The 26,382-nt window shown below is 41.1% G+C and overlaps 1 protein-coding gene across 1 annotated transcript in view; it reads right to left on the reverse strand.

The window, feature by feature from the left end:
• Window positions 1-1,575: 1,575 nt before the first annotated feature.
• The window catches only part of LOC131562416 (ethanolaminephosphotransferase 1-like), a 53,641-nt gene continuing 28,834 nt past the window's right edge, over window positions 1,576-26,382 (reverse strand). Inside the window, exons 6-10 of the mRNA XM_058812124.1 lie at window positions 20,239-20,347; window positions 9,875-9,923; window positions 7,669-7,849; window positions 3,909-4,091; window positions 1,576-2,798 (exon numbers count right to left, since the gene is read on the reverse strand). Of these exons, the coding sequence (XP_058668107.1) occupies window positions 2,733-2,798; window positions 3,909-4,091; window positions 7,669-7,849; window positions 9,875-9,923; window positions 20,239-20,347 (588 nt within the window). The 3' untranslated portion in view covers window positions 1,576-2,732. The remainder of the gene's footprint in view (window positions 2,799-3,908; window positions 4,092-7,668; window positions 7,850-9,874; window positions 9,924-20,238; window positions 20,348-26,382) is intronic.

Genomic DNA, 26,382 nt, shown 5'->3' on the forward strand with positions numbered 1-26,382 from the left:
GCTGCTTTTCATAAGACCAGGAGGAAGGCATCTCCTGGGGTTAGTGCAACTGCTCCGAAGCATAAAAAAAATATATTTTCCAATTCAGGTAGTCGAAAACTTTCTGCCATAATGTGACCCAAAAAATGTATTGTTAGACTGTTAGGTCATCTACATACCTGACTTTGCAAAATAAATCTGTGACCATACAGCCCTATGAGCAAAAGCATTTTTCTTCCTATTCATTGAACCAGTTGTCATCTATGACAGCTAATAATTCAATAGACACACTGTGCAATACATGATCTCTTTTTATACTTGTCTTTATACAGATTGTAGTGATAAATTGCTTTAAAGAGGAAAAAGAAAGTTATTTGCCATGTTTTCATGTAGAAGGTGAAAAAACTGGCTGGAGATTAATGCCCTTTAAAAGTGATACTCAGTTTCTCTTTAGTAAGGTACAAGTGCAGGTTGTGGTAGTTCAAGTTTTATAATTTCATTTAATGAATATTTCAAATACTCCATTCCAGTGCATCAGATTGCACTGCTTCTGTGACCCTTATTTCCCGCTGTTTCCTAAATAAGTGCAAGACAGATGGAAAAAGAAAGCCTGTCAACATAGTTTCTCCTTATGACCACATTCAATTTGGAGTTATTTTTGTTTATTATTTCCCAATTTTTTCCTCACCAGAGTTTCCTCAATGCTTGTGATGGAAAGGTGAAATACAAAGTGCCCTTAAAAAGCAGGTGGGACTTTTGTAGCAGCGTATCAGGTATGGATGTAGTATTTAACTTCATCAAATGTTGAGACTGCTGGGTGTGTGCAGCAACATCAAACTCATCACTTCCCTCCAAATACAGTCAGAACTACCTTTTTTGGCAAACCTCATCAAATAAAGAGACTTCAGACTTACTCCAGGGGAGTCCTTGTGCAGTTGGGAACACCTCTGTGGACACCCCATGTTCTCTGGGCATCACACAGGGTAAGGGCATGGCTGCCACACTGGTGGGAGGAAGCCTGGGAGATGCCTCCTGTGCTGGACCACAGCAGTGCCAAAGGGCATCCTCCCTTCCCTGCCTGGCTCTTGGCAAAACCTCTGACTCTACATTACAGCATGACCTGTCCCCTCTGCCTGACTCACACCTGGAGCTGCTTGAACTGTGACTCACCTGGTGTTTGTTTGGGGGGTGGGACTCTCAGTGTGCTTGTTCAGTAGGTGGAACATGGATTCTTTCAAACCTGAAGGGACTTTCCAATATTTCTGCTTTGTGAGCTGGGGAAGCTGATGTGCAGGCTTGTTCCCTGGTGCCTGTGCTAAGGGCTGCCTGGGGAAATCAGCCCTGCTGGTGTTGTCATAGGGCAACTGCTGTAACAGGAGGTACCAGCTTAAGCTGAAGCTGCTCATACAACTTGCCAGTGGCTCAGCTGAAAATATAATAGGAGCTACTGATGTAAGGGTAAGTTAACTGGGGTGCAAAAATAATCAGGCTAGTGATAAACCCACAGAAACAGTCTAAGAACTGAAAAAGATGAAGACTCAGCTGAGCAGCTCAAAAACTGCACTTCCATCTGGCTTCTGGCAAGTGAGATGGTTAAATAGTTAATAAACGTGCCAGGCTGTCAATCACATCCCTCTGTGCTTACCTTGGGGAAGTGGACAGATTGTTTAATTAGTGCTTCAAGGCCACAAAAGCCCTCCGGCTAGGGCAGCTTATGAAAAGACATGAAACTCAAATTCTTACTCCCTCTCCAAGGCACACAGAAAATCCACGTGTATTATAGATGAAGGGAGCAGTTTACATCTGCATGCAAATGTAATGTTTTTTTTTAAAAAATCTTGTTTCTTTTTCCTATGGCATTTTCCAAAACCACAAGAATTTGCTTCAAGCATACAGGCAAATAATGACTTGTTTAGCATTTTGCACTGGTAGATGATGTTGGACTGAAACTAGCTTTGAAGAGAAGTATGCAAATCTTTGAAGGTTTGCTGGCCAAATTTATTTTCAGCTGTTTACCTTTGTAGGCTATATTGTTTGTCGCTACTGAAACATAAACAATGTGCTTGTTACTGCCTAGAAAATAAATAGAAGGGCCAGCTGCTGCTGTGTTAAGCCTACATTTCTGACAGGTCAGCTGAGACTCAATGCTGAGAATGGGGAAAAAACTGTACATTTCAAAAACACTTTACTGTACCCATAGCTTTCTGAGCTCATTCTCTTGTCTTCACACATTCAAATGAGGTGAGGAAAAGACTAAATGTGCATAAGCCTTTCAGGAGGTTGTGTGGAAGAAATGAGCTGTGAGAAAATTAAATATGGCAAATGATGCAGGCACAGATGTCTGAGTGGGAAGGATGCAGAGGGAGGGTTTGCATTGCTGGGGTCCCACTGGTGACTAGGCTGTGTAAAACTGGTGCTGGTTATAAACCACCAAGGATCTTGTGTAACCCAGCATGCATTTATCCAGGACTTTGGACACAGTGGTAAGGCAGAGGAAGACAAAAGAGAGGCAAGTAACATGGCTTGGTAAGAAGAATAAATATCAACAGAACAACTTGGTGAAGTTATCTGCTGGACAGGATCTTCCTCTGAGATGAGGCATCTGGCTGCATAGCTCATTGTTGCAGTGGTTCAGATATCTGTACTATTCTATTCTTTGGTTGTTTTAATCAGATTCATTCCGACTATTTATCACATCAGAAGAGCTGCAAATCTCCATGTCAAGTGTTCCAGTCTGATCATAGTGCAGGTGCTCAGTCTTGGACGCGTTTCTTCAGGGAGAAGATGTAAATGTTCAAGTGCTCACTCAGCTGCCTACCCTAAAGAGAAATCACAGAGATTAGCACCCTGTTTTGTATCTGCTTCACAATTCACTGCCTCTCCTCTCCCAGTAAGAGTAGGGGAACCCAATCACAGTCCTCACATACTTGGGGATCCCTGAGTACACGGAGACCTGTAAGTATTCAAACATGACAGCTGTTTTCCTTACATTCCTCTTGCAACACACTGCTGGGAACTTACATGGCTAAGACCGGATTCACAGGTGACATAAGCTGTGATGGACCTGGATCCCTCTGTCAAATGTGAATTTTGACCCGGTATTTCCATTCTGACCCCCACCAGCAGGCCCATGTTGATGCTTATGTAGACTCTACTATGCCACCAATGTCTACTGATAAAAGGCTGCTTTCAAAGAAAAATCCTTACATCCCACTGCTGTGGCTTAAATAAAAGAACACTGACCAGCTCCCTCTGAAACGAGACCTTTACCATGCAAGATGTTTTATCTAAATGCTCAAGCCTTTAAAACAGTTGCTAAATGATCATTTCGCAATTTAGAAAAGTGGGCCTCAATAAAGTAAAAATTTAGGCAGTAGTTCAGATGACAGTGACAAGACTGAGATGTAGCAGACACGAAAATGTGCTGGTAAGATTGAATGAACTGGAAAACTATTCATGTCACCAGCTTGAGAGATGCTAGCAGAGGGCCAAGAAAAAAATTGGGACAGATATTTTGCCTGCAGATTCAAAGCAAAGTTGACCTTATTTTATTATTTCTATTTATGTCAGTTTGCATTTTACCTTCCTATTTTTTCAGTCAAGTGACCTTAGGAAGAAGAAAGGCAAAAAAAGAGAGGTGGATGCATTCATGCCTCATGGGTCGACTGCTACGTAAAACCAGTCTATAAATATTCTAATTCTGATGGGCCTAAAGCTGAAACCAGTTGGCTACATTGGAATAATTCAAGTCACTGAAGTTACTACCCATGCAAAAAGGCATTGCCTCCTGCAATAAAATGGTTTGAGTTTTTTAACTTTAAACTAAATAAAACAACACACAGGACTAAAAGAAAAAAACCCCAAATGTAAACATTCAGATTCCCAGACAATGCCCCAACCAGAAACTGTTTCCAGACCGCTGTGCTCACCACGCAGACGCCGTAGTGCACGTGGGCAGCCGTGACCAGGGTGGTGAATACGGCCAGAACTGCTTCCTCCATGGGGCCCAGCAGCCCCGAGATGGCCGCGTACACCACCAGCGCCAGCGGGAACAGGAACCAGTGGAACAGCTCCGGCCGCGTGCTGCTCATCTGGCAGATGATCACCTTGCACTGCCGGAGCAAAAGGGGCCAGGTGAGAAGTGCTGGGCCAGCCCCAAGGGTCTAAGGAAAAGTATTTCCATTTTCTCCACGGGTTGCTTTTGGTGAGAGGGAAACAAGGCCGCAGTTCAACATGGGGCTGGTTTCTGGTGAGAAGGCTGCTTGTAGGCACACACCTTTGTGCCTCACTGGGTCCTAGAGGATATTATTGCAGTTTAAAATACACCTGTGGAAACCCAGAGCACCAGGAATATTTCTGTGTCTGCTCTGAGGTGCCCTGACCCCCAGGGGAGCACTGGCTTTGACCCTCATTCATGGAAAAATTTTCCTAGACTTCAAGATAGACTAGAATCCACAAAAGTGTGAAATAGATTATAGAGAGTAGTGTAGGTGTATCACTTGGTGAGAAATGTAGATTTTGGGATTTTTAGTATGTTGTGGATGGAAGTAAGATAGAAGGCACAGGGTGTCATCCTGGGTTTCTTCTTCATCCTTCTTCTTCCTTCTTCTTCATGGGTTTGGGTGGCATTTTGCAATTGGGCAGAAAATTCTGCATTGCAGGCTCTTTGTGATCAGTTATTGGGTTGAAAGGGAAAATAATCTAGGTGTCAGTTCTTAATTGGATAGTTTAGTCTTAAAAGACCTTGTAACAAGAGGTTGTTGGCCATTTTGTGCCTTCTAATGAGAAACCACCAAAATCACAGTAGTGAGACTGTTTTACTGCTAAGAAATAATAAACACCTGAGTCCCAACATGAACTACCATCTCGTGCCTTCAATCCAGACCCAGAGAACCCAACAACTGGTACCCCAACATACACCCTTTCCTGGAGACAGTGTTCTGATACACTTGCTAAGTGGAAGCACATCTTCACAAAAGGGGAATTTGTTTGCCAACTTATGCTTTCACAGGGGCTCACAAAGTTGTGATCCCAAATCAAATGTGCCACCACCTAATTAATACTGTGCTGGAGAGTGTGCTGGTATTTTAATCATGCAGCCTGACAGAAATATCTTCTGGTTCATTGTATAGAAGGGAGGGAAGACAATATACGACATTTTCACATCCTCTTTCTCTTTTCTAGCACTCCTTTATGTACTAAAACACCAATTTCTTGGCTCAATCATGGCAGTGGGTTCCCTGGAGATGCAGCTGGGGGCCCAGAGAAAGGGATCCCACTCAGAACGGTGGAAAAAATGAATTTATGGTGCATGGTTTAACTGAAGACAATTAGTTTAATTCTACTGAGTTCTGGAAACATAATGGGACTAATTCACTTGAAATTCAGTATTTTAAAAGCAATTAAGCACACCAAAGTGTTTTGTCTGGCTTAGACTCCTTAAGAAATGTGTCTTATATATATCATGCCCATTACAAGAAAGCAAAGGAATTTAGGCACATCTGAAATGTTTTATTGATTTAAGTTTCACTCAAAATTGAAATGTGGTTAAAAATAGATTTTATGTATCCTGAAAACAGCAGAAGAATGAAAAACTTATTCCCTGTGCAGTGCCTGAAATCTTATGACAGCAGCAGTAGGAGTCTGACCATAGGAAAGAAATACTGGCTTTACTGTCTGTGCTGTGGAAACTGAAGAATGCAAAAATAAACCATGAAAAAATAATTAACTTTGAATAGTGGAAGAAGCCTTTGTACCTGATGTTAATATTTTCACTTCTATTCTCAGTATTGATTGTGAATTTTTTAATAACACTGGTATTATGAGTCCTTTGGGAATCATTCCAGAGGGTAATATAAATTGCTAAAGCAATCTATAAGCTGTAATTTTTCTGGCTGCATAACTGAACCTGACCATAGGTTGGATTTCACATTGTTTTAAACCATTGTTGTACTTACATATTTGGGTGACCAAATACATGGTCAAAGGCATGAGAAGTTCCAGATACTGGAAGTGGGATGGCAGGTAGAGAGCCATGGTCTGCAGTTTGTGGTCTGCAGAACAGATAATGGAAACCCAGTGTGTCAGGCTATCATGGAGAAGAAAAATATTGCCATGACAAGCCTTCCCCTGATGCTGGAGGAAACATGTCTAAGGAACCAGAGAGGTGAAAGGAAATGCTGGCTTGATTTTCAACTCTAGAATGTTACAAATTCCAACTAACACCCATACATTTTTAATGCTTGCTTTTAAAATGTTAAAATGTTCAGCTAACATGCATACATTTTTAATCCGCACGAGCCTCCAACACTGCAATGTATGCTTTGGGAGAAGAAAAAACAAAGCCTGAAGAATATATATTGCACACCATCACTGATAAACTGCAGCCTGTAAAGAAACCTCTGGTTTGCCTTACTATTTTTCTTCTGCAAGCATCCTGCCACAATCACTCTTGGTTGGTTAAGATGTATGTGCAGAATATGCCATCTGCCAAACTCTGAAAGCATTTTCCCCGCTGGCATGAAGCAATTGTATTTCTCATTTTGGAATCTCCACTATTCTCTTAAGAAAAAGGGGTAGATTAGGTAATGAATAATGCATACAATAAAATACATCTGAAAATCAACTCATTTTTGTGAGATTAAGTCCTTAAGATGGAACTGTTTGATTTTGTGACCCTCAGAAATGTACATTTTTAGGATACACCTAACAAACATCTCAATTAAAACTTTTTTTTCAATTCCTGAATTCAAATTTCTACAGGGGCCAGTACTTTCTCTTTTAAAACCTCACATTTTTGAAGATGTGTCTCATAGTTTAAGACACTTCTAGCCTTCCACTTTTTAAACTAGATGTAGCATTGCTCAATGGCAAGATTTTAGATGGAGTTGGAGTCTATTTTCTTAAGATGACACTAGTCACTATCCTCTAGGGTATTCTTGCTTAAATGCAAGAAAACCTTTCTGCTTGGCTGCTCTCCTGGCTTCCCCCAGAGAAGAAAGCCCTGGGTTGCCTGCAGGGCTCATCACCACTGCCTGGCTGCCCCTGCCAGAACTGCACAGAGGTTTGTGCTGTCCCTTGGGAATGAAAAGGGGGAAACTGATCACCATTACGTGGTACGGGAGAAACGAATCTGTGAGCTGAGAGCCATCACAGGCCCCTACAGCTCTTCACATCTTTCCCTAAAACATGCTGTCACTGGTACAGCCTTTTACTGAATGGTGAAGGGAAAATGAGGGACCAGCTGAACTGCAGGATACAGGAATGCATGGACCACAGCAATGGACACAAGAACAGGGGAAAGCTACAAACCCTCCACTCTGGCTAGTAAATCTGTGCCAGTGCTGACCTTTCTTTTACTTTGACAAATCTCCCGTTCTGCCTGTATGCTGGGGAGTATCTGTTATATTTCTGGAAGTAAGGCATCCCTAGGGTTTTCATAAACCCTCAGAAAACAAACCAGAACCCTCACAAAAGTGTTCCACTGTGGCAGAGGAGGTATTTCAGTATTGTAAGTGCCCCCAGTCCAGACACATGTTGTGGTGTATTTTTATGAGACACAGTGTAACACCAAGGTAGAAGAGCTGTGTGACTCTGCTACTCTTAGCTACATTTTCTGCTCCCTTCTGCTTATTCACAGAAAAATAGAAAGCTATGTCTAAACAATAGCACCACCTCAAATATACTTACAATAACATTTGAGAAAGCAACCCCAACCATCCATAAAAACAGTCTGGGTTGCTTTGCTAATATGTTGCTTGGAGATAAAACCACCCAGGCTGTAAGAAGAATGAACAGCAACAGAGGTGACACAAGAGGTAGCAGTCCTTCATACAGAGAATCATTCTTCAGTGTTTTCTCTAAATGTGCTCTGGAAATAAATACAATAATTTTGTAGAGAAAGTAATTTTATCCATTCTATTTCTACACACTAACCTCAAACCCTAGACCAAACTCAGCCCAAGAATTCCTCTTGTAACCAGTGCAAATGTGCTAGATACCAGACATTTTACAAGAAATTGTAGTATATTTATTTCTGGGGTTACAATTTACTGATTTATTCACTTTGCTTGCTCACCGTTGTCTGGCAATGGACCAGTAAACTCACACAAAGTGAGCTGCAGTGCTCTCAAGCATGCAGAGATGCTGTGAATTCCAAATCTATCCTTTAGAGGATGAAGCTTCTAACATGAGACATAAACTTGTTTCAGCCAATACACCCCATGTTTCCAGCAGCAGCAGAGTGAAGATCATGCCTGGCTGGTATTGCTCTTGTTCAGGGCTGGAGGTCATGCTGCTCTAGGAACCTGTACATTAGGATTTAGGTATTTACTCCAAATACAATCTAAAGGGGAGGCCTTTTGGCTAATTAGAACACAGAAAAATTAATGATACATTGTGTTTTCTTGGGTATTTTAAGCTGTTTTTTCAAGGTAGTAAATTATTGCATTTTCTGTCTGCTAGGGAAATGGTAACTCTAAGTTCACTACCACTAAACCATTCCTTCATACAGCTAGTTCAGAAGAGCAATTCTGTGTTTGAAATGTACTGGGAAATGTCCTGTTTAAAATGTTTGAACATATGTATTTTTAGAAACAGCTAGACAAAAATCCAAGAAATATTTTTCTCATGCCAAAAAGGAATCACCTACTCCTAAAATAACAACTGTGAACAGGCAGCAGGATGGAGAAAGAGAGGAGATGATTGGAAAACTCAAATCCTTCATCACCAAAGAGCTTTTGCATGCATCATTCAAGCAAACCTGACAGGTAGTTTAAAAATTTCTGTGCTCTTCTCTTCAGAGGAATGACAAGCCCAGCAGAGGGCTTGAGAGGAACCATGTCAAGTGATGACTTGAAAAGGAAAATAATAAACAAAAGTCCTGAGAGGAAAGGAAGGAAACCAAACCCTCAATGTTCATTGGGGTAAAGGCTGCTCCTGCCAGGGGCTGACATGCACAAGGAGCTTCCCTCCTGCTCTCAGTCATTCCCAAACAAGATTTCCTTGCATGGCAGGTTCCCAGCCCCTGCCCCAGAGCCCAGCCTTTCTGCAGCTCCTCAGCCCCTCCTGCCCCCCATCTCCCAACTCTCCACCTTCCTGCCCCAAACCTGGGGCTGTGCACGCCTCTGGAAACTGCACTGAGTGCCACCACACAAAAAGGGCTGTGTAGGAGACATGAGGCATTGTCTTATAGACTCTCTAAAATTCTAATGTTAATATTAGTTTCCACTAATTCCTGAAGACAGGCAGTGACAGTCCCTCCTCCAGGACACTTAGGACCTGAGAGACCTGAAGTGACAGATGAGTGAAATGAGCTAGCAAATACTAGGGGAAGGCAGGCAGCATTAATAAAAATAGGCCATTGGAATATGAACTAACTGAGTACAAAATTCTTGGGTGCAGCAAGCCAGTTCTTAGATGTAATCACAGCTTGCCACCTGCCTAGCTTACATCTGATAGCAATTATCTGCAGACTGCATGCAGGGGAGAGTTTTACAGAAGGACCAGGAAGACAATTAAATACTTCACAGAGTGCAGGATGGGCAGCTACAGAATTCCACCCAGCACAGGCAGAAGTTGCAAATCACATTTGATTGCAAATAAAATGCAGTGGTTTTTACCACAGAGCCTCTATCAGTTTACTGTGCAGTTCCACTGTGAAACTGCTTGGAGAACAGCAAGTGAAAGGAAAAGGAAAGAGTTGTAAACATGAAAAAGAAACCAGTCAGATTCTGAAAACTCACCAGAAAAACCTTTTCCTACATTATCAGGGCAACATCTGGAAGAAAGAAGCTAGTCTACTTTAAGCATTACATTTATTTGTAAATGAGGAAACCATAACATACACAGAATTAAATAAGAGGTGATAGAACTTATTTAATGTTAATTAACTTACCTGTGAATGTTGTAGAGTGTTTGTGGAAATGACAGAAACAAACTGAAGCCTGGAAGAGAAAAACATTAATATGTAATTTGACACTGATGACCTCAGAGTTTTTTCATATGATAACAGACCTTGTATTCTATTCTAAAAATGATTTGGTATTCCTGTATTCATTACAGGATATGAACTGTTGGGGGCTTTAGGCAATAATAAAACTGTCTTCTTTTTTTCCCGAAAGCTAGCTGCTGGAAATAGTTGCTGATACAGAATTTCCTGTGTAATGAGTGACAGGACCAGAATTTTTTTTTTAAATTCTGATATAGCTAATAGATAGGATCAATTATTTTTCATCCAGATTTGTCAGCTGGACCCAAAACAGCCCTTCTTTTCATGAGCTGCTGTTTATGTAGAAAAACCTGAGTCTAACACCAAAAGCCTTCCAGTGGAATACAGAAAGACAATAAACTTCAAGCTGGGCTGTTCACATTAGTGGAGAAATAAGTTTATAGTTCAAAATCTTAAGGGTCAACTAATGATCTGTTTTGATAATACAACAGCTGAAATTAATGAATTTTTATGATATGTCCATCATTTAAACAAGTGAGAGTTTTTTACTTCTTTTTTTAACACCACAGCTGTGCTGTTTCTGGAGCTCAGCTTTAACCCACAAAGCACAAAGGTTTCACCTTTGCTAACTCTGTTTCTCCCTACACTGCTGCTGGCATTATCAACCCAGCTGCCAGCAACCCCTGAGCTGCCTGAAGACCCAGCTGTAGCCCCCTAACACCCCCTTCCAAAATACACTGCTCCAACCAAGACTCAAAGAAGACTTTCAGCAACAAATGGAAGCTTGAGATGTAAACAAAAAAAGTCACTCTATGAGTCAATCCTAACTAGGTGAAAATATGTATGACTTTTTAAATCAATGTCATTCCCTGTAGAGCTCTTTGGTTTGTACTTTCTCCCCATTTTCTAAGCATTGAGGGCTTTTCCCTGGTCAATTTGCTGCTTGGAGATTGCTCTGGGTAGCACATTTCTGTATGGCTCTTTTATTGTAGGGCATGAGACGTGGGTGTGGTGCACTAAATTAATACATAATTCCTGTTTTATTATGGGCAAGAAAAGCACTCTGATGTGTTAAACCTTCAGGTATAATCATAAATATATATAAATATAAATATAAATATAAATATATAATTTAAGAAGCACTGTGCTGCCTGTACAGAAAAGTAGAAATCTCCTTACTAGCAATATGGAGGGAAAATGATTAGAGGAAAGCCATGATTCCACATGACTTTGTACTGGGGCTAATGTGACATAGCAGTGTTTTGAGAAATGTCAGTGTTTACCCTTCAGTCCTCATTAAGGACATATCCAAGCGTTTAGCATGCCCTGGCCACAGCGGCAACTCAAGAAAAGGAAAACTAAACATGAAAGAAAAGTGGAGATCAGGATTGCTGGGGAAAAAAAGAAGTAAAAAGGGATACAATAGATAATCTGTCTCTTCAGTCTTTCTGGTTATCTGCTAAAGAGAGGGAAACAAAGAATTGGAAAAAAAAGAAAGGCCAGCCTGTAAATAATTTCAGGTACTGCATTCTTTTTAATGTTTACCTTTTGGGTTTGCTTTTTAAAACAATTAAGAGCTTTGCTCCTTCACCATGGCAGAAACTCCCTATCAAACAGCTGAAGGATGTGCAATTGAAGTAATGTCCCAAGTATTTTGTCAATATATTTGTAGAATTCACAGGCTTAGTGCCTCCAGAGTGATCTGTGTTTAATGTGCACTCCAGTTAGCTGTGTTTTCTATTAGGCAGGGAGCGCTGGTTCAATAAAATCTTGACTTACGTACAGCAGTTCCAACATCTGTATCACATTAGAGCAGACATGAGACAAAACATTGACTCTTGAGGTTAAATCTAAATTTCCTGCTGCAATCCTGAAGTTTGATTTGTTAGGAGAAAAGCAACCGAGAGGAACAGAAATAGAGACTAGACCTAGAAATAGAATTCAAAGAGCAATGGTTGCCAACAATTTGTTATTTTTATGAAGTGCCATTTTAGTTAGAAATAACACACTGACCACAAACAGTCCCCCAGCTAGCAAAAAGCCACTTTCCAAACGGGGCAGTTCCACCAGTTACTCCCCTGTATTTTTACACAGCTTTGCTTTTAGCACGGCGAGAGAGCTGAGGATGCAGCAGGGAAAGCAAAGGGTGTTCCCCATTTCTTATGGGATTTTCAGAATTCCATCATTTCCTACAACATGTTGCTTCCCCATCTTTTTTTAGCTAAAGAGGCCTGACTCGGGGGCTGCTTTGGTACTCATTAAGTCTGCTGTTTAATTGGCATTAAGGATCCCTTTGTGCCCAGGAGCTAAACTGCTGCATCCGCATTGCTGCCATTCCCTGCTGCTCTGAGGAACAAAAGGTGCAGCCTGGAAAGCAAACCCACTGCTGGCTCTCTGGCGCTCAGCCACCCAGGCACTGCCCAACTGATCATCATGGAGCTTTTTTTTGCTGTTTGTAATGTCCTAAAAGTACATATTTTATTTTAAAATAATTTTTAAAATTCAATTTCAGCGCATTCCATGTTTTAGCACGTATGGGAAAATAGAACTCCTCAAGTGTTCTTAGAGGTAGTATACTGCTCTTCCAGGATTTTTTAGTTTCTTCTTTACTATTTTCCCATTCTTCAGCTGATTTAAAATCTGAGACCCAACTGTAAGAACACAGGCCTATATTAAAGGCAGAAATACCAAAGCACAGATGGGTGGCACAGATACACAGGGAATTCTTGTGTCACGCCAGGCTGAAAATATCAAGCCCAAATCCTCGGATTTAGGTACAATCCTATCTCAGTCCTCTGTGTTGCACAATGTAAACTCCCTTTTCAGAGAAATAAACATTTTTAAAGCTCTTTATTAGGAATTATTTTGTTCATATTAAAAAATGCCAAACATAAGCATAAACAAACAAACAAATCCCAATGCTTTCAGAAATTCAGGATTAAAGACGTATCAGAAGTGAAGAAATGAAGGCATTACCCTGTTTTCCAAATATGTATGTGTATAAAAGCAGATACACACAGAGATATGCATATGAATATGTGTGCATATTATATATACTTATATATGTGTTATATATATACATATATATGTATATATGTTTATATACATGTGTATAAAAGAAATCAAAAGGCAATTCCCAACAATCTCAAGGACAACTTTAGATTTCATTTAGTGCTTCAATTCCAAACCAATTAGGTGTTGTGATATAACTGAATAAATTAATAATAATTTTTAAAAGCTAGCACAGAATGGATACCATGATACTTTGTCCCCATGTTATTTGGAGTGACAGTAATATATTTTAATTATGTGAGGGCATTTTAAATGCTCCTGTAACTAAATTTAATGACTACTGAAGATCTACAGGCAGACAGGTTGTTTCCATGACATGCTGCAGTTACTGTGGCTATTGTACCTGATTTAATTCAGGCATTTCTGCAAAACACAGACTTGGTCATTGTAGAGAAAGAGAGGCTATGGCCAGGAACAAACTGCTGACCTTACTGTGAGCTCCAGAAAATGCTGTTTCAGTACCAACAGCCCCATGCTGGCACTCAGACAAAGCAAACAGCCTGATGCAGGTAGCCACATTTCTGAAAACACAAAACCTCACAGGCTGTAAACACTGCTAAATAAAGAAGTGACTCCAAGACACCTAAACCACTAAACAAGTTATGGTGCTTCAGAGGAAGGACAACCTTTGCTGTTTATCTTCTCCACACATTTGTTATCATAAACCTCCTTTGTTAGTAAATTCCTGACAAATGAATCATCCTTAAACTGTCCTAAGAAAAGCACTAAAATTTTATTTGTTAAGAATTGGCTCTCCTGATAGATAAAAATCAAAAATTCAAAAACAAGACAGTGTAATACAGGGATGTAATTTTAGGTGAACAGCGCACTGGAAATTATGTGAATTTGTTCAGAAAAGCACCATCCCTGCCATGCTCCCCCCATCCCCCCCCAAAAAATACTCCCCAGAGCACTCATCCCATTTGGGAGGCAGGGAAGAAGCCTGTGCAGACCTTCTGGGCATATCACAGAAGTTGACCAACTCTCTAACAGTGGGTGGTTGTACTTGCATTTCAGCTTACAAATTAAATACTATCACTCTCCTCATTCTTCAAGTGCCCACACTTTTATACGGCCTTCTTCAGTACACTGCTTGGCCTTTCCATCTCTAGGTTAATAATTCATCATAATCTATGTTTGCTGTAAAGAAATGGGATGTTATAATTTACCTTTCTTAGCCACCAGACAAGAAAAATTAGATTCAAAATATCCAGCCATCAATAATAGCTTGGAAAAAATATTTAAGTACTTTTTCCATGGTGTTTTTCTCAAATTTCTTGCACATTTAGAGCAGCTAGACACATGAAAATATCTTAACACACTGAATGTTTAGCACACTGATCAGTGCCTGGAAGCAAGCTTCATCAAAATGTGAACATTTTAGAAGCACTTGTTCCTGGAACAGAAGCTTTTTGTGGAACAGGGTGACCTTCTCTGGCATGTCTTGAGCAGACAACTCTTTTAACTGATTGTGCAAACACGTAATTGTGTTTTGAGCTGTCCACTAAAAAAGCATTATATTTTATTACTCTGTAAAATGGCAAACTTAAAACCACTCAGTAGCTGGGGGGGGAGGGGAACCTTAGAAAGCAAATATATAATTTGCAGTACATTAGGGTGAAAAACACACCTAAAATCCAGAGTATGAAATTATTTTACAGGGACTAAGGGAACATAAGGTAAACATAAGCACTGTCTTCATGCACAAAGTTGATGTAGGTTTTGGATGTTTAGCATCTAAGACATTTTTTGAGTATAAAGATTGTATAGGGATGTATTTATCATGCTTGTTGAAAAGAGATGGGTTTATCATGTTTGTTGATTTTATACCTTATTTTCAATGTCTACGGAAGTACACATGGCATTTATCTTGAACTGAGCTGTAAGACAACAATTAGCATTCAGAGGAATTTAGTACCAATTAAAGAATTAGTTTATTAGTTTATGGATGTAGCTGCTTCTTTGATGCAGCTCTGTTCAAACTGTTTCTGGGCACAGCAAGAATTGAGCACCACAGAAAATCCCAGACTGGCTTCTAGAAGGACTTTCCCAGGCAAGCTCCCTTGTTTGACCTTCTCCTGGGGGTCCCAGAGCCCCTGGAATGACTCCTCACAGCTTAACACCCCCAAACTCATTCCCACCTGTGATCAGCATCCTGTGACACTGCTCTGCCTCTGGCCTTGAGCACTCTGCTCTTCTGGGTTATTGTTCTGACTGGTTCAGATGAGTTACTCTGAACATGAACTCAGTGACTTCTTAAAAATATATCTCAAGTGACAGGTGAGTATTTCACACCCTTTGCTTTAACAGAGCCTTGTACAATCTGTCACAACAATGCCTTGATAAATGTTGAATCGGTGACAGACATGCAGAAGCCAACTCATGTTAAGCACACTTCTCAAACAGGACTGGTCAAAGCCTGTTGGAGAAATAACCTTTTGAAAACATTGCACTTAACATTTAATCATTCAGCAAGTCATCACTAGGGCAGAGCCATCAGCCACTTTGCAATGGGAACTACAGGAAATCACTGCAGAATGACATCATTCCACAGGGGGAGAAACAATTCATAATTTGACCATGGCCTCCTAAACAGTTTCTGACACTGAAAAAGGGACAGGCTCCTCTATGAACACCCATGGCAAGGATTGTGTGTCCTCCTTTGATGCACAGGATGTAGCACAGAGTAAGTACAAGGCACTGGTTTAGAGGAGAAAGTATGCTGTGCTTTCCCACTATGATGGAATTCAAATAATTGGCATGTTTTAAGTGTTACAGCTTGGCCTCATTGTTAGTGTTTTGCTGCTATGATCTGTTCATTTATATTTTCACCCCTCATTTTATATGCTTAGATAGCTCAGGGAAGAGTGACCCTCAAGGAAAACACTCTGTACAAGTCAGCATAGAAACCAAACCCATGAACATCATAGGAAAAAATTCTGAATGCTTTGGCCCCATCTCTAAAACAAAGTTCAATTTTCAGATCTCTGATAGATATTAATATTCAATTCACATTTCATGTTCAAACCTGCACTTTGAGAACTTGTTTCAGCTTTGCCACAGTTTTCAGTAGCCAAATCTGGGCACAGTTGACCACACATAGTACACTCAAACATGACACCATGTCTGGCTTACAGAATAGTCTGCCCCATGTGCCCCACACTGATGAAGTATAACACATCCACTCCATGCTTAAGTGATCCTTTTCCCATGAAGTCTGTTCTTGTGGTTGCAATTAATACTGAGAAGGAGCAGGAAAATGTGTGCATCCAGGCATCATTTTTCCAACTTGCCTTCCTAAGGAAATGAAGCTGATGTGCTAACTCTGCTTGTTTCTGTACATCCCACCACAACTTCCAAGCCCTCAGTCAATTCTGAACAAAAAATATAGCAAAAGAAATTTCCAGTAAGATGCATGTCTCCATCTTCCTTTCTCTAGGAAAGGATTGTAGCCTGAACTCAAATTTTATTAGACATTATAAAATCTTCATACAGAGCAAGTATGAAGGTCCCAAACATGAGAAATGCTTCATGCAGAGCATGCACCTACAGGTCATTTAATAGCAATGTGAGACAGAAACCATCATCAATTAGTAATGCTGCTCCCTGAACTACAGATGCCTACCTGTCAGTGAAAATCTTCTCACAAAGTCCACAGCATCATTTGTGGTACTAGAATTTATGTGCAGAACTGACTGCTTTAAAATGCTTATTGTAAATATTTCATATTGCTCTCAACCTGATAGCACAGTGACAGGGAATGTTGGGCATTTGGGATGCCCTGGAGGGGTGAAAATAAATGATAGCTCTCACCCCAGTGCTGCCCTTTGAAGGGACCCTAGTTAGCCAGATAATGCTGTGGGACAATTGTGCTTAAATCCCAAGAGAGCTCTTGGAGTGTCATCCCCAGGAGCCCTGATGAGTGCACAGTAATTAGTTGCAGATGAGCACACGGGCACATAACTTCACCAGGGTCTGTCTGCTCCCTTGCTGGGAGAGAAAAGGCATTTCTGCCCAGCAGCCAGGTCAGCTGCTCTGCAAACAGGAGAGGGATTGATCCCTTCCTCCTTGATCCAGGGTCCAGCTAGGTGTGTGTTTTGGAGCTGAAGGATGGAATTGCATTCACTGCCAGTGAAAATTACGGGATCATGTTTGCTGGGTAGCTGACAAATTCCCATAAAATACTATGCTGAAGTTCCTCTGTTTCACAGGGTAGTCCTCCGAGGTCACTGCTCAGCAGCTCAGGATTTGGCTTTCCTACAGGTGTTCACAGTGTGCCAGAGAGTTCCCAAGAACATACATAAAGCTCTCTTTCCTAAAACATCTAATCTAAACACCAGTACTGCTGCACTTTTATGTATATCTTTGTGTGTTCTGGCACCTGATAAAAGCTCCATTACTTTCAATGAGTGAGTGTCACCTGGTGATACCACAGCTTCCTCTGAAGAGGTGCTTTTGCAGAGTTCATCCTGAGGTTATACATGGATTTTTTTTTTTCCCAGAAAACTACAGGAAGGACATCTGAAAAACACTCTTGTGCATCTTGTTTGGATTTGTTCCTACTAGAGAAGGTGGGGCTAAAGCCCAGCTGCTCTCAGAGAAGCAACAGCTCAGCAGCTGAACTCCTGTTGTGTACAGAACAGTAAAAGCACCAAAAAATGCCAAGTATTGATGGAGCAGCTACAGGTTCGTTGTTAGAAGGACCACTGGTGACTACTAAATGCCATCAGATGGTTAAGCACAGGCATTTATGGTTTAATGGCTCCTCTCAGGATCCTGGGAAACTAGCTTGTAAAAAGCATCAGAGGCCCACTTTGTTTTTAACTAGCCACAAAGGCATTTAACTGAGCCAGCCAGAGGGGGCTCTCTCATACAAATGGTTCTGGCTGAGCAAGACACACTTGCTGCAGTCCCTCTAAGGGAGAAAATAATTGAATATTCCTGGCTGCTTGGCCCTTGGTGTAGGTTAGACAGGTACTGTTTCTGCAGTCACAGTGGGGTCCTGTAATTTACCACAAGCTTCTAAAAATTTCACATATCCCTGGTCACTGCACACAGGCTACCCGATGACAACCGCCTTACTGCTGAGCTGAGATTCAAATATGAAATGGCAGTGCTTTCTGGACCAGCATGTCCATAGTGGAAGGATACTACTTTTTGTCTAAGAGGATACTAAGGATACTACTTTTGTCTTGTCTAAGAGATTCTAAGAGATTTACTAAGAACTATGATGATTCTGTAATATAGAGTCAACCGAGATTATTATTTTGCATTCTTTAAAACCCATATTTAACCTCAAATAAGTTGCAAAAGATGCCATTGTGCATGGTGTGCTAGAGACAAGGTTTTTGGAGAAACCTTTTGGCTCCTTGTTAAGCCTACTCTGCTTGGGACAATGATGGAAGAAATACTATTCTGTGCTCACAAATCCATTCATATAAGCATACCACAGAAGACAGAAACAGTACTTCTTTGACTTCTATGTCCTGGGCCACTGAAGACAGTGAGTCAAATTTTGGTCTCAGTTAAGGACACATATAATGGGTTTTACAATCCATTGCATCAGGCTAACATTTGGCTTCCTGAAGAAATTGTATTCTATTACCCATAAGAAGATAGAAGACAGAAACACTACTTCATTCTGGAGTTAATGCAACAGTCCATCAAACCTTGCTGTGCAGCTGGTTCTGGCAGAGTATGAAAAAGGATGCTCGCACCTGCAGATCTGATAATGCTGAGATGCTTCCCTTCCACAAACATTCCTACTATGTTGAACAGTTTGAATTAAACCTTCATCCATGGCTTCCCAAGTGCAAGGGAAGCCATCAGAGTAGTCCCTGAATGGGCTGTCATGTGTGTCAGTGACAGGAACCAAGCACTGGTGTGTGCAGCACAGTGTGTTCAGTGGGCTGGTCTCTGCTGGCCCTAGTGCTGCCCTGACCTGCCCATTCCGGGCGAGCCAGCGTCCATCTGCCCTGGGCTTGCAGTGCTGCTAAAAGAGCACAAATCACTCCCTGTCTGCAGCTACACCTCTGTCAAAGGTGAATAATTCACTGACTATTGAAAAGGCAACCACTGTCTTTCCCCCCTTCCTTTCTTCCTTTTCCTCAGAGTGCCTAACTCAGGTCTGACTAGAAAAAGACTGTATCATCCTGGTCACACACTGTTGGTTTTTTTGGGCAAAGCACAAAACCACATCCTTGCAGACACTGCTCATTAGAAAGCACAGCCTGAACAGGGTCCTTTCTAACCTAGGGATTCTGGGAAACAGTGCTGGAGCAAGAGGTGGTGCCTGCTGACAACCTGGCTACAAGGAGAGGGGTTGTAAGAGCACAGATCAGTGCAAAATGCTCAAATGGCTGACATGGAAGAAGCACCTATAGCCAAGTCCTCCATTTGGCCCAAGGGCAGAAGATGTTTCTTGGGATGCAAGCCTAGAGTGTTTGTGTCAAACAGTATTGTGGTGCCCTCTTCTCACCACTTGTATGCTCATATAAAAATCTCCAAAATGCATATGCTAATTTCTTCACCTTCCAAGCAACACATCAAAGACAATTTGCATACACAGAGTTTCAGCTAAGACTTCTATATTTCTAACTCATTAAAATGTAACTGCTCTTGTTCTCAGTCTTGATATAGCAGTCAAAAAACATTCAGTGCTCATTTCAAACTACACTGACAGCATCAAATAATGGCCAAATAGGCTATTGCTGTGTATGGAAAATAAATCTCTTCTGTTTTGCAAAAGATCTCTAAAGAAGACCTTAGAAACCACCTGGCTTTTATTCATATTTACAGTTGTGCATCTAAGGTTATTTAAATAATGTCTTCGTTCCCCCTGTACATAACATTTTGGAACATAATGTGCTCCAGGCCAAGACACTAAACTTAGAACATACATAAATGTAAGTGACATTTTACCTGAGTGATATGAGGAGTTCCTGAGACTTTGGGAGCCAGAAGCCAGCACACTGCACTGAACTGCACATGCAGATAAGGAGTATTTTCTATATTATTTGTGTGCAGCATACACTAATTCAGCAAGGAACAAATTTTCCAAAATTATCTACTCTTTAAAAGTTTTCCAGTATTAACCTTTTAATTATCTCTATTCATGTATTTTTGGACTAGCCAACACTTACAAAAGTAAAACCAAAAAAAGAAAGAGGGAAGTATAAAAAATATCAAGTCCAAATTATTAAAAAGCAGCACGCTTTTGTATAGATCTGGACACTTACCTATGAGCAGGATAACTAATACATCTGTAATATAATAACCAAAGAGCAAAGGCTTCTGCCAGACCTCCACACCAACAGTACCAGTGAGCAGATATGCTGCTATTAACACCTACAGAAAAAAAAGATAACTGATTTTCAATCCTTTACATCTAAAGGCAGAGAATTTCACTTATCATCTAATACAAATGCAAAAGTAAAAAAAATTAAAATCTGCTAGTTACCTCCTGTCCCTACTTTACCTTCTGCTGCCATGGCAAAACAGTAACTTCTAAGCAGTGAAGCAACTTGCAGGGTCACCAAGAGAATTATTTAAAATATATGAAATATGGTAAGCAAGCAACTGCCCTGGTAATGTGTGCATCTTTTTGTATGTGGTAAGTATTACTGACCTACCTTTTCAAAATACCTAAATCCACTTTTATTGCCAGGTCTCCCCACCACACATGCACTTTCCTGTTTTTGGGTACAGACTTCAGAATTAGCAATGTGGTTATTTTTGCAGCTCTGCCCCTTGAACTGATCATATCAGAATAACAGAGAAGGGGGCAGAAAAACCCTAAGCCCACCTGAAACAATAATGAAAAATAATAAATGCAGTCAATTGAATGTGAAGAAATAAAAAGAATGAGAAGGAGATGAAGTCTTCCCTGATTTTTAATTTGTTCGACAGATACATCCTTACAGGACACAAAAAGAATCACATAGATGTCATTAGGAGTGAAAGGACACATCCACAAGACTCAGGAGCACCCAGCTAGGGGGACTGCTGCCCTTCTCTTCCTCCAGCCTGCTTTATTCTCAGCTGTTTGGATTTGCCACAGGACGCATAAGAGGCTATATGTTTCATGCTAAGCTAGCTATAAATGAAAATAACAATGTTAATTACAATGCCATTTAGAAAACTGCATATTCATCTATTTATTCCCAGGTAACATTCAATAACCTTTATATTTTCCACTCAATGCATCTTCTTACTCTGGGATGAAAAAATGGTTTCCAGGTTTACTTGTGTTACAGATTTTACTATTTCTTAATTAGGTTTTTTACTACACTTTTTTTTACTATGCTATGTGTTTTCTCCATTTGAACTTCAACAAGCACATTTCTGGTCTTCTATTAAATTTGAACTCAAAGATACATTGAAAATCTCTTCGTTAATTACCAGGCTTTTTACAATCACAGATTAAGAGCAGAATGCTGATGTTGCTTAAACATTACATGTAGATAATACTACATTTGACTTCACTTACTTCTCTGTATCTGAAACCAAGATTCTTGCCCTGTCAGTGTACAGGTCTCTATGAGGTTTTGCTTGGATTTTGCCCTGTGGAACTGGATGTTTGAATTGCCTCTGCAAGAACAAGCAGCACGACAGATCTGCAGCAAGGAGGAGCAGGCACCAGTGAGTGCCATTGTGTCTTGGGCCACTGAAGAGAGTGAGTCAAATTTTGTCTCAGTTAAGGACACATATAATGGGTTTTGCAATCCACTGCATCAGAGCTAACATTTGGCTTCCTGAAGAAATTGTATTCCCTTACCCATAAGACATGATGGATGGAATCCTGACCCCATCAAAGTTGATGGCAAAACTCCAACTGGCTTTGATGGAGCCTGAATTTACTCTCACATGCTGAACCCTGAACAGACATTTTTGGCAGGTGATAAAAGAGGAACTTTAGTATTAAGCATTATTACAGTCAGTACTTTTGGCAGGGCAGTCATGAGCATCCCTGTCAGATGTCAGTGCATGTCTAGGAACAGGGGTGTGGATGCAATGGGCTCTCATAGGGAATGCCCTGCCCTGGGATTTGGTGATGCAACACTCCCAGATGGAGATTGCCTCTTAACAGATGTAGCATATGAAAAAAACCCACTCCTTGGCTTCAGAATTTTGGTATATTGTTTTTTAAGGACTCGTCACTTTGACTACATTGAAGCAGTCTCCAGCTTTAGAAAGCAGATGTCCTTTAGAAAGCCTGAAGGATGAGAAAATGGCTGTGTCCCTTGATCTAAGCTATACTAGCAAAAAATTGAAGATTGTCAAAATTACTAGCAAAGCCTAAGTCTGTTAATCAGCTATATAAACTGCTTTAAAGGCACTGCTGGTGGAAAAAAAAAAAAAAAAAAAGTAAAGCAATGTTCCTAAGTTCAACTGAATAATTTTACTTTAGAAAAGATGGTCAAGTTTTTTACTTATCTCTCTGCCATAAACCAGCTTTAGTACCTTTCAGATACAAATGTAGTCTCTAGCAAGTAAAAATAATTGCAGCCTTTTGTAAAATGAGAACTCCAAATTAAATAACTGTATTTGGTTTGTGTGGCCAGTTTTGGTAGCAGAGGGGCTACAAGGGTGGCTTCTGTGAGAAGCTGCCAGAAGCTTTTCTCATGTCCAGCACAGCCAATGGCAGATGGTTCCAGGATGGACCCACCTCTGGCCAAGGCAGCAGCAACCAGAAATGGTGACAATGCCTCTGGGATAACATATTTTAAAAGGGGAAAAAAAAATCCATATTGTGCAGTTGTAATTACTGCCAGAGAAGAAAGGAGTGAGAATATGTGAGAGGTACAGCCCTACACACAAGGTCAGTGGAGAAGAAGGAACAGAAGGTGCTTCAGGTACCAGAACTGAGATTCCCCTGCAGCCTGAGGTGCAGCCCATGGTGAAGCAGCTGTGCCCCGGCAGCCCATGGACATCCAGGGGGGTGCACAAATCCACCTGCAGTTCCTGTAAGCCCCCACACCAGAGCAGCCTGAGAGGAAGCTGTGAACCTGCAGGAGGCCCTTGCTGGAGCAGGCTCCTGGCAGGGATCTGCAGACCCATGGAGAGAGGAGCCCATGCTGGAGCAGGTTTCCTGGCAGGACTTGTGATCCTGTGGGGGACCCACAGGACTGAAGAAGGTTCTGCCTAAATGACTGCACCCCATGGAAAGGTACCCATGGTGCAGCAGCTCATGAAGAACTGTGGCCTATGGGATGGATTCACATCGGAGAAGTTCACAGAGAACTATTCCCCATGGGAGGAACCCACTCTGGAGCAGGGGGAGGACTCCTCTCCCGGAGGAGCAGCAGAAACAAACTGTAATGAACTGACTATAACCCCCATTCCCTGTCTCCCTGTGCCAGTGGGGAGAGGAGATAGAATCCAGGAAGAAGGGAGAGGTAGGGGAAAGGTGTTTTTAAGATTCGTCTTACTTCTCATTATCCTGCTTTGATTTTGATTCATAAGAAATTAAATTAATATCCCTGAGCTGAGTCTGTTTTGCCCATGCTAGTAATTTGTGAGTGATCTCTCCCTGTCCTTGTATCAACTCATGAGCCTTTCACTATATTTTCTCTCCCTGTCCAGTTGCAGAGAGGAGTGACAGAGCAGCTTTGGTGGTGCCTGGCATCCTCCCACCACAATAACACAAGTGAGAACTAAATAGCAAGGTAATGTAGATGGGTGCAGTCTTGGATTCCAGCTCTCAGAGCATCTGACCAGGAATATTTTTTGCTTTCCAAGACCTTCTCTATGAGGATGGGGAATACTTATGATGAGAAAGATGTGAAAATACAAGGTGTTAATTTGTAGTTTCTCTGATATAGCTGACAGCAGGACAGCTGCATTCTGAGCAGGGCCTCCCTATCTTGACACAATTTTGTAAATAACAGCAACACAGCCACATTTGTTCCTGTGTAAAATCAGAATAATCCTTTGATATGACATTGGGAAAATTCTACATAAACATAAGGCAGTATAACCCCTCAAAGTCTTCTACCTTCTAGCCTCTTACTTGTTCTCTAAAATTCTTGATATTTTTAGATCAACATCACTTCCATGTCTTTTCACTATTTCAGGTATAAGTTTTGTGACCACAATATTTTAGATTGTGTTTGTACATCCATTTATTTTCTTACCATTGATTTACCATTTCTGTTTTACACACAGGCACATTTAGTATTAGTTTTTTTTCTCTCAATAAATAATTGAAGGTTGCAAATCTTAGACTTTGAAAAATTTTACCTAAAAAGATGACTTTGCATTTAGATGTTACAGATAAATAACTAAAGGCACATGGAAGATTAATTAATTAAGAAAGGTTTGTGGGGAACCATAACCAAGTGGTTAAGAATGAAGCAGCCTGCTGCAGAAAAAGCCTGTGCACAGCAGGTTCTTCTGTTCAGATTTCCCATGGATACACCATGGGGCTTGCCTCAGATAACTGAGTATTGAGATCAGTTTCCAGCCCTGTCTGGAGGCAGCTTGAAGCAAACACCATGGTCTGGCCAGCACTGCTTCCTCACTGCTGTCACTTCTCTTAATTCAACAATTCCACTGTGCTCCAACTTTGGAATTAAGTAATAATACTTTTTCTTCACAAGAAAGGCTCTGCTTTCCACAGACGCAGGGTTTTGTCTTTTCTATTAAAAGGAGGAGGTAGAAATTTTTTCAAGATGTGATGTGCACTTGCATTGTTTGGGATTTCTCTGCCAGACCCTGAAACACTTGCTGCCACAATACATCTCTGGAAAAGGTCACATGCAATATATTTCAGCATGGATTTTGTAAATAAGCTTGTATTTTAAGCTTTTGTAAAAAAGAAAACCTGGTCTATGGCACCCATGAAAGAAACCTTCCCCAGTTTGACTGAAAGGAAGGAGAAAAGGAAGTCCTACAAAGTTTCAGTTGCTAGGGGCATCGTGTACTTCCATTTCTTCAGAGTTCCAAGGCAGGCAGAGAGTTCTCCCAGAGGCTCTCAGTGGTACTGCCCAAAGCCATCAGGCAGAAGCAGCTGGGAAAGCATCTTAGACTGAACCCCTGGGGCTCAAGGACCAAGCACCCATCCCTTCAGGCACAACTCTCTCTATCTGCGGGATTTCTGGTCATTCTCTCCTTGCAGGGCTGGGGCTGGGCCACAGACAGCTGCCTGCTGCCTTTGGGATTTTGCTGCTTGTGCTTCTTCCGAGCCTGCTCCTCTTGGCTGGGGAGAGGGAGAGAAAGGAGAGTGGAACTGTGTGGGTCACTGCAGCTCTCACACAGCTCTTCACTTTAAAAGTCTTAATTAAGAATATAAAGGGTATCTCCTGTTACGCTTAAGGCAGCACCAATGGAGCAGAGGTATCATTACATCATATTAAAGAAAAATTTGTTCCCCTGCTATGAACTCAACTGCAGTGGCTTATGAAAAGCAACAGCAGGATTAGGCAACTATTTCATTAGGGTAATATTAAATTCTCCAGAAAGAAAACAGATCTTTTTTTAAAACAAAACAAGACGATGTCTGTGAAAATTAACATATGGCAAGAAGCCAGAAATGTTAATTTCTCAGGAAAGCTTTGTCTTTTTTTTTTTTTTTCTCTCCAAGAAACTTAACTTGCAGATATTAGCTTTCTTTGGTTTGTTTTGTGACAAAACTAAAAGTCTTCATTTCCACAAGATGTATCTGAGGGGGAATTTCTCACAGATCATAGCAGAGATTAATTTTTTTGCTTTTTCCTCAGACTTTTGGGGTTTCCAATAGGTGTGCTTACTCAAAAGTGTATAAAAATTGTCTAGATGCTATGATACTGAGGCTGCTCTCCCTGCACCTTTTTCTGCTACTCAGGAATCAGCACAGGACAGATCCTTGTGCAGGAGGGAGGAGAGACAGGAATAGCTTTCCCCGCTGCATTTGCTGCCACCTTGATTCTGGATCCTCAAACATAATGGTCCTCTGACCAAGCATCTCTCAGACATATTACAGCCATTTTTCAAGTTTACAAACCACAGCTTCCTGCAAATGATTGTCTGCTGTAATCAAAGCTAATTGGAGTGCCAATTACAGCCCAGCTAGCTTAATTGGGTTACCAGTTCTGATGAGTCATCAAGTCCCAGGAAAACGTGATGTGCATAATTCCCACAGATTTCCCTGTCTATAAGAAGGTATTTTTCACGAGGAACAGCAGCTCTTTCTCCCGCACAGCTGAGGCAGAGCCCGGGAGAGGGCTGAGTTTGCGTGCAGCAGAGCTGACAGCAGCAGCATCCTGGGAGCCTCATGCCAGATAACAAACAGCTCATTGAGGTCATCAGTCCTGTCTGCATGCTGACAGTAACTACACTAACTACAGTAACTACTGGTTTTCTTGAGTTCCTGGCTGCCAACGAGATTAAAAGCAAAAGCAGGG

This window comes from Ammospiza caudacuta, chromosome 1, assembly GCF_027887145.1.
Source record: "Ammospiza caudacuta isolate bAmmCau1 chromosome 1, bAmmCau1.pri, whole genome shotgun sequence".
In the NCBI taxonomy this organism is placed as follows: Eukaryota; Metazoa; Chordata; class Aves; order Passeriformes; family Passerellidae; genus Ammospiza; species Ammospiza caudacuta.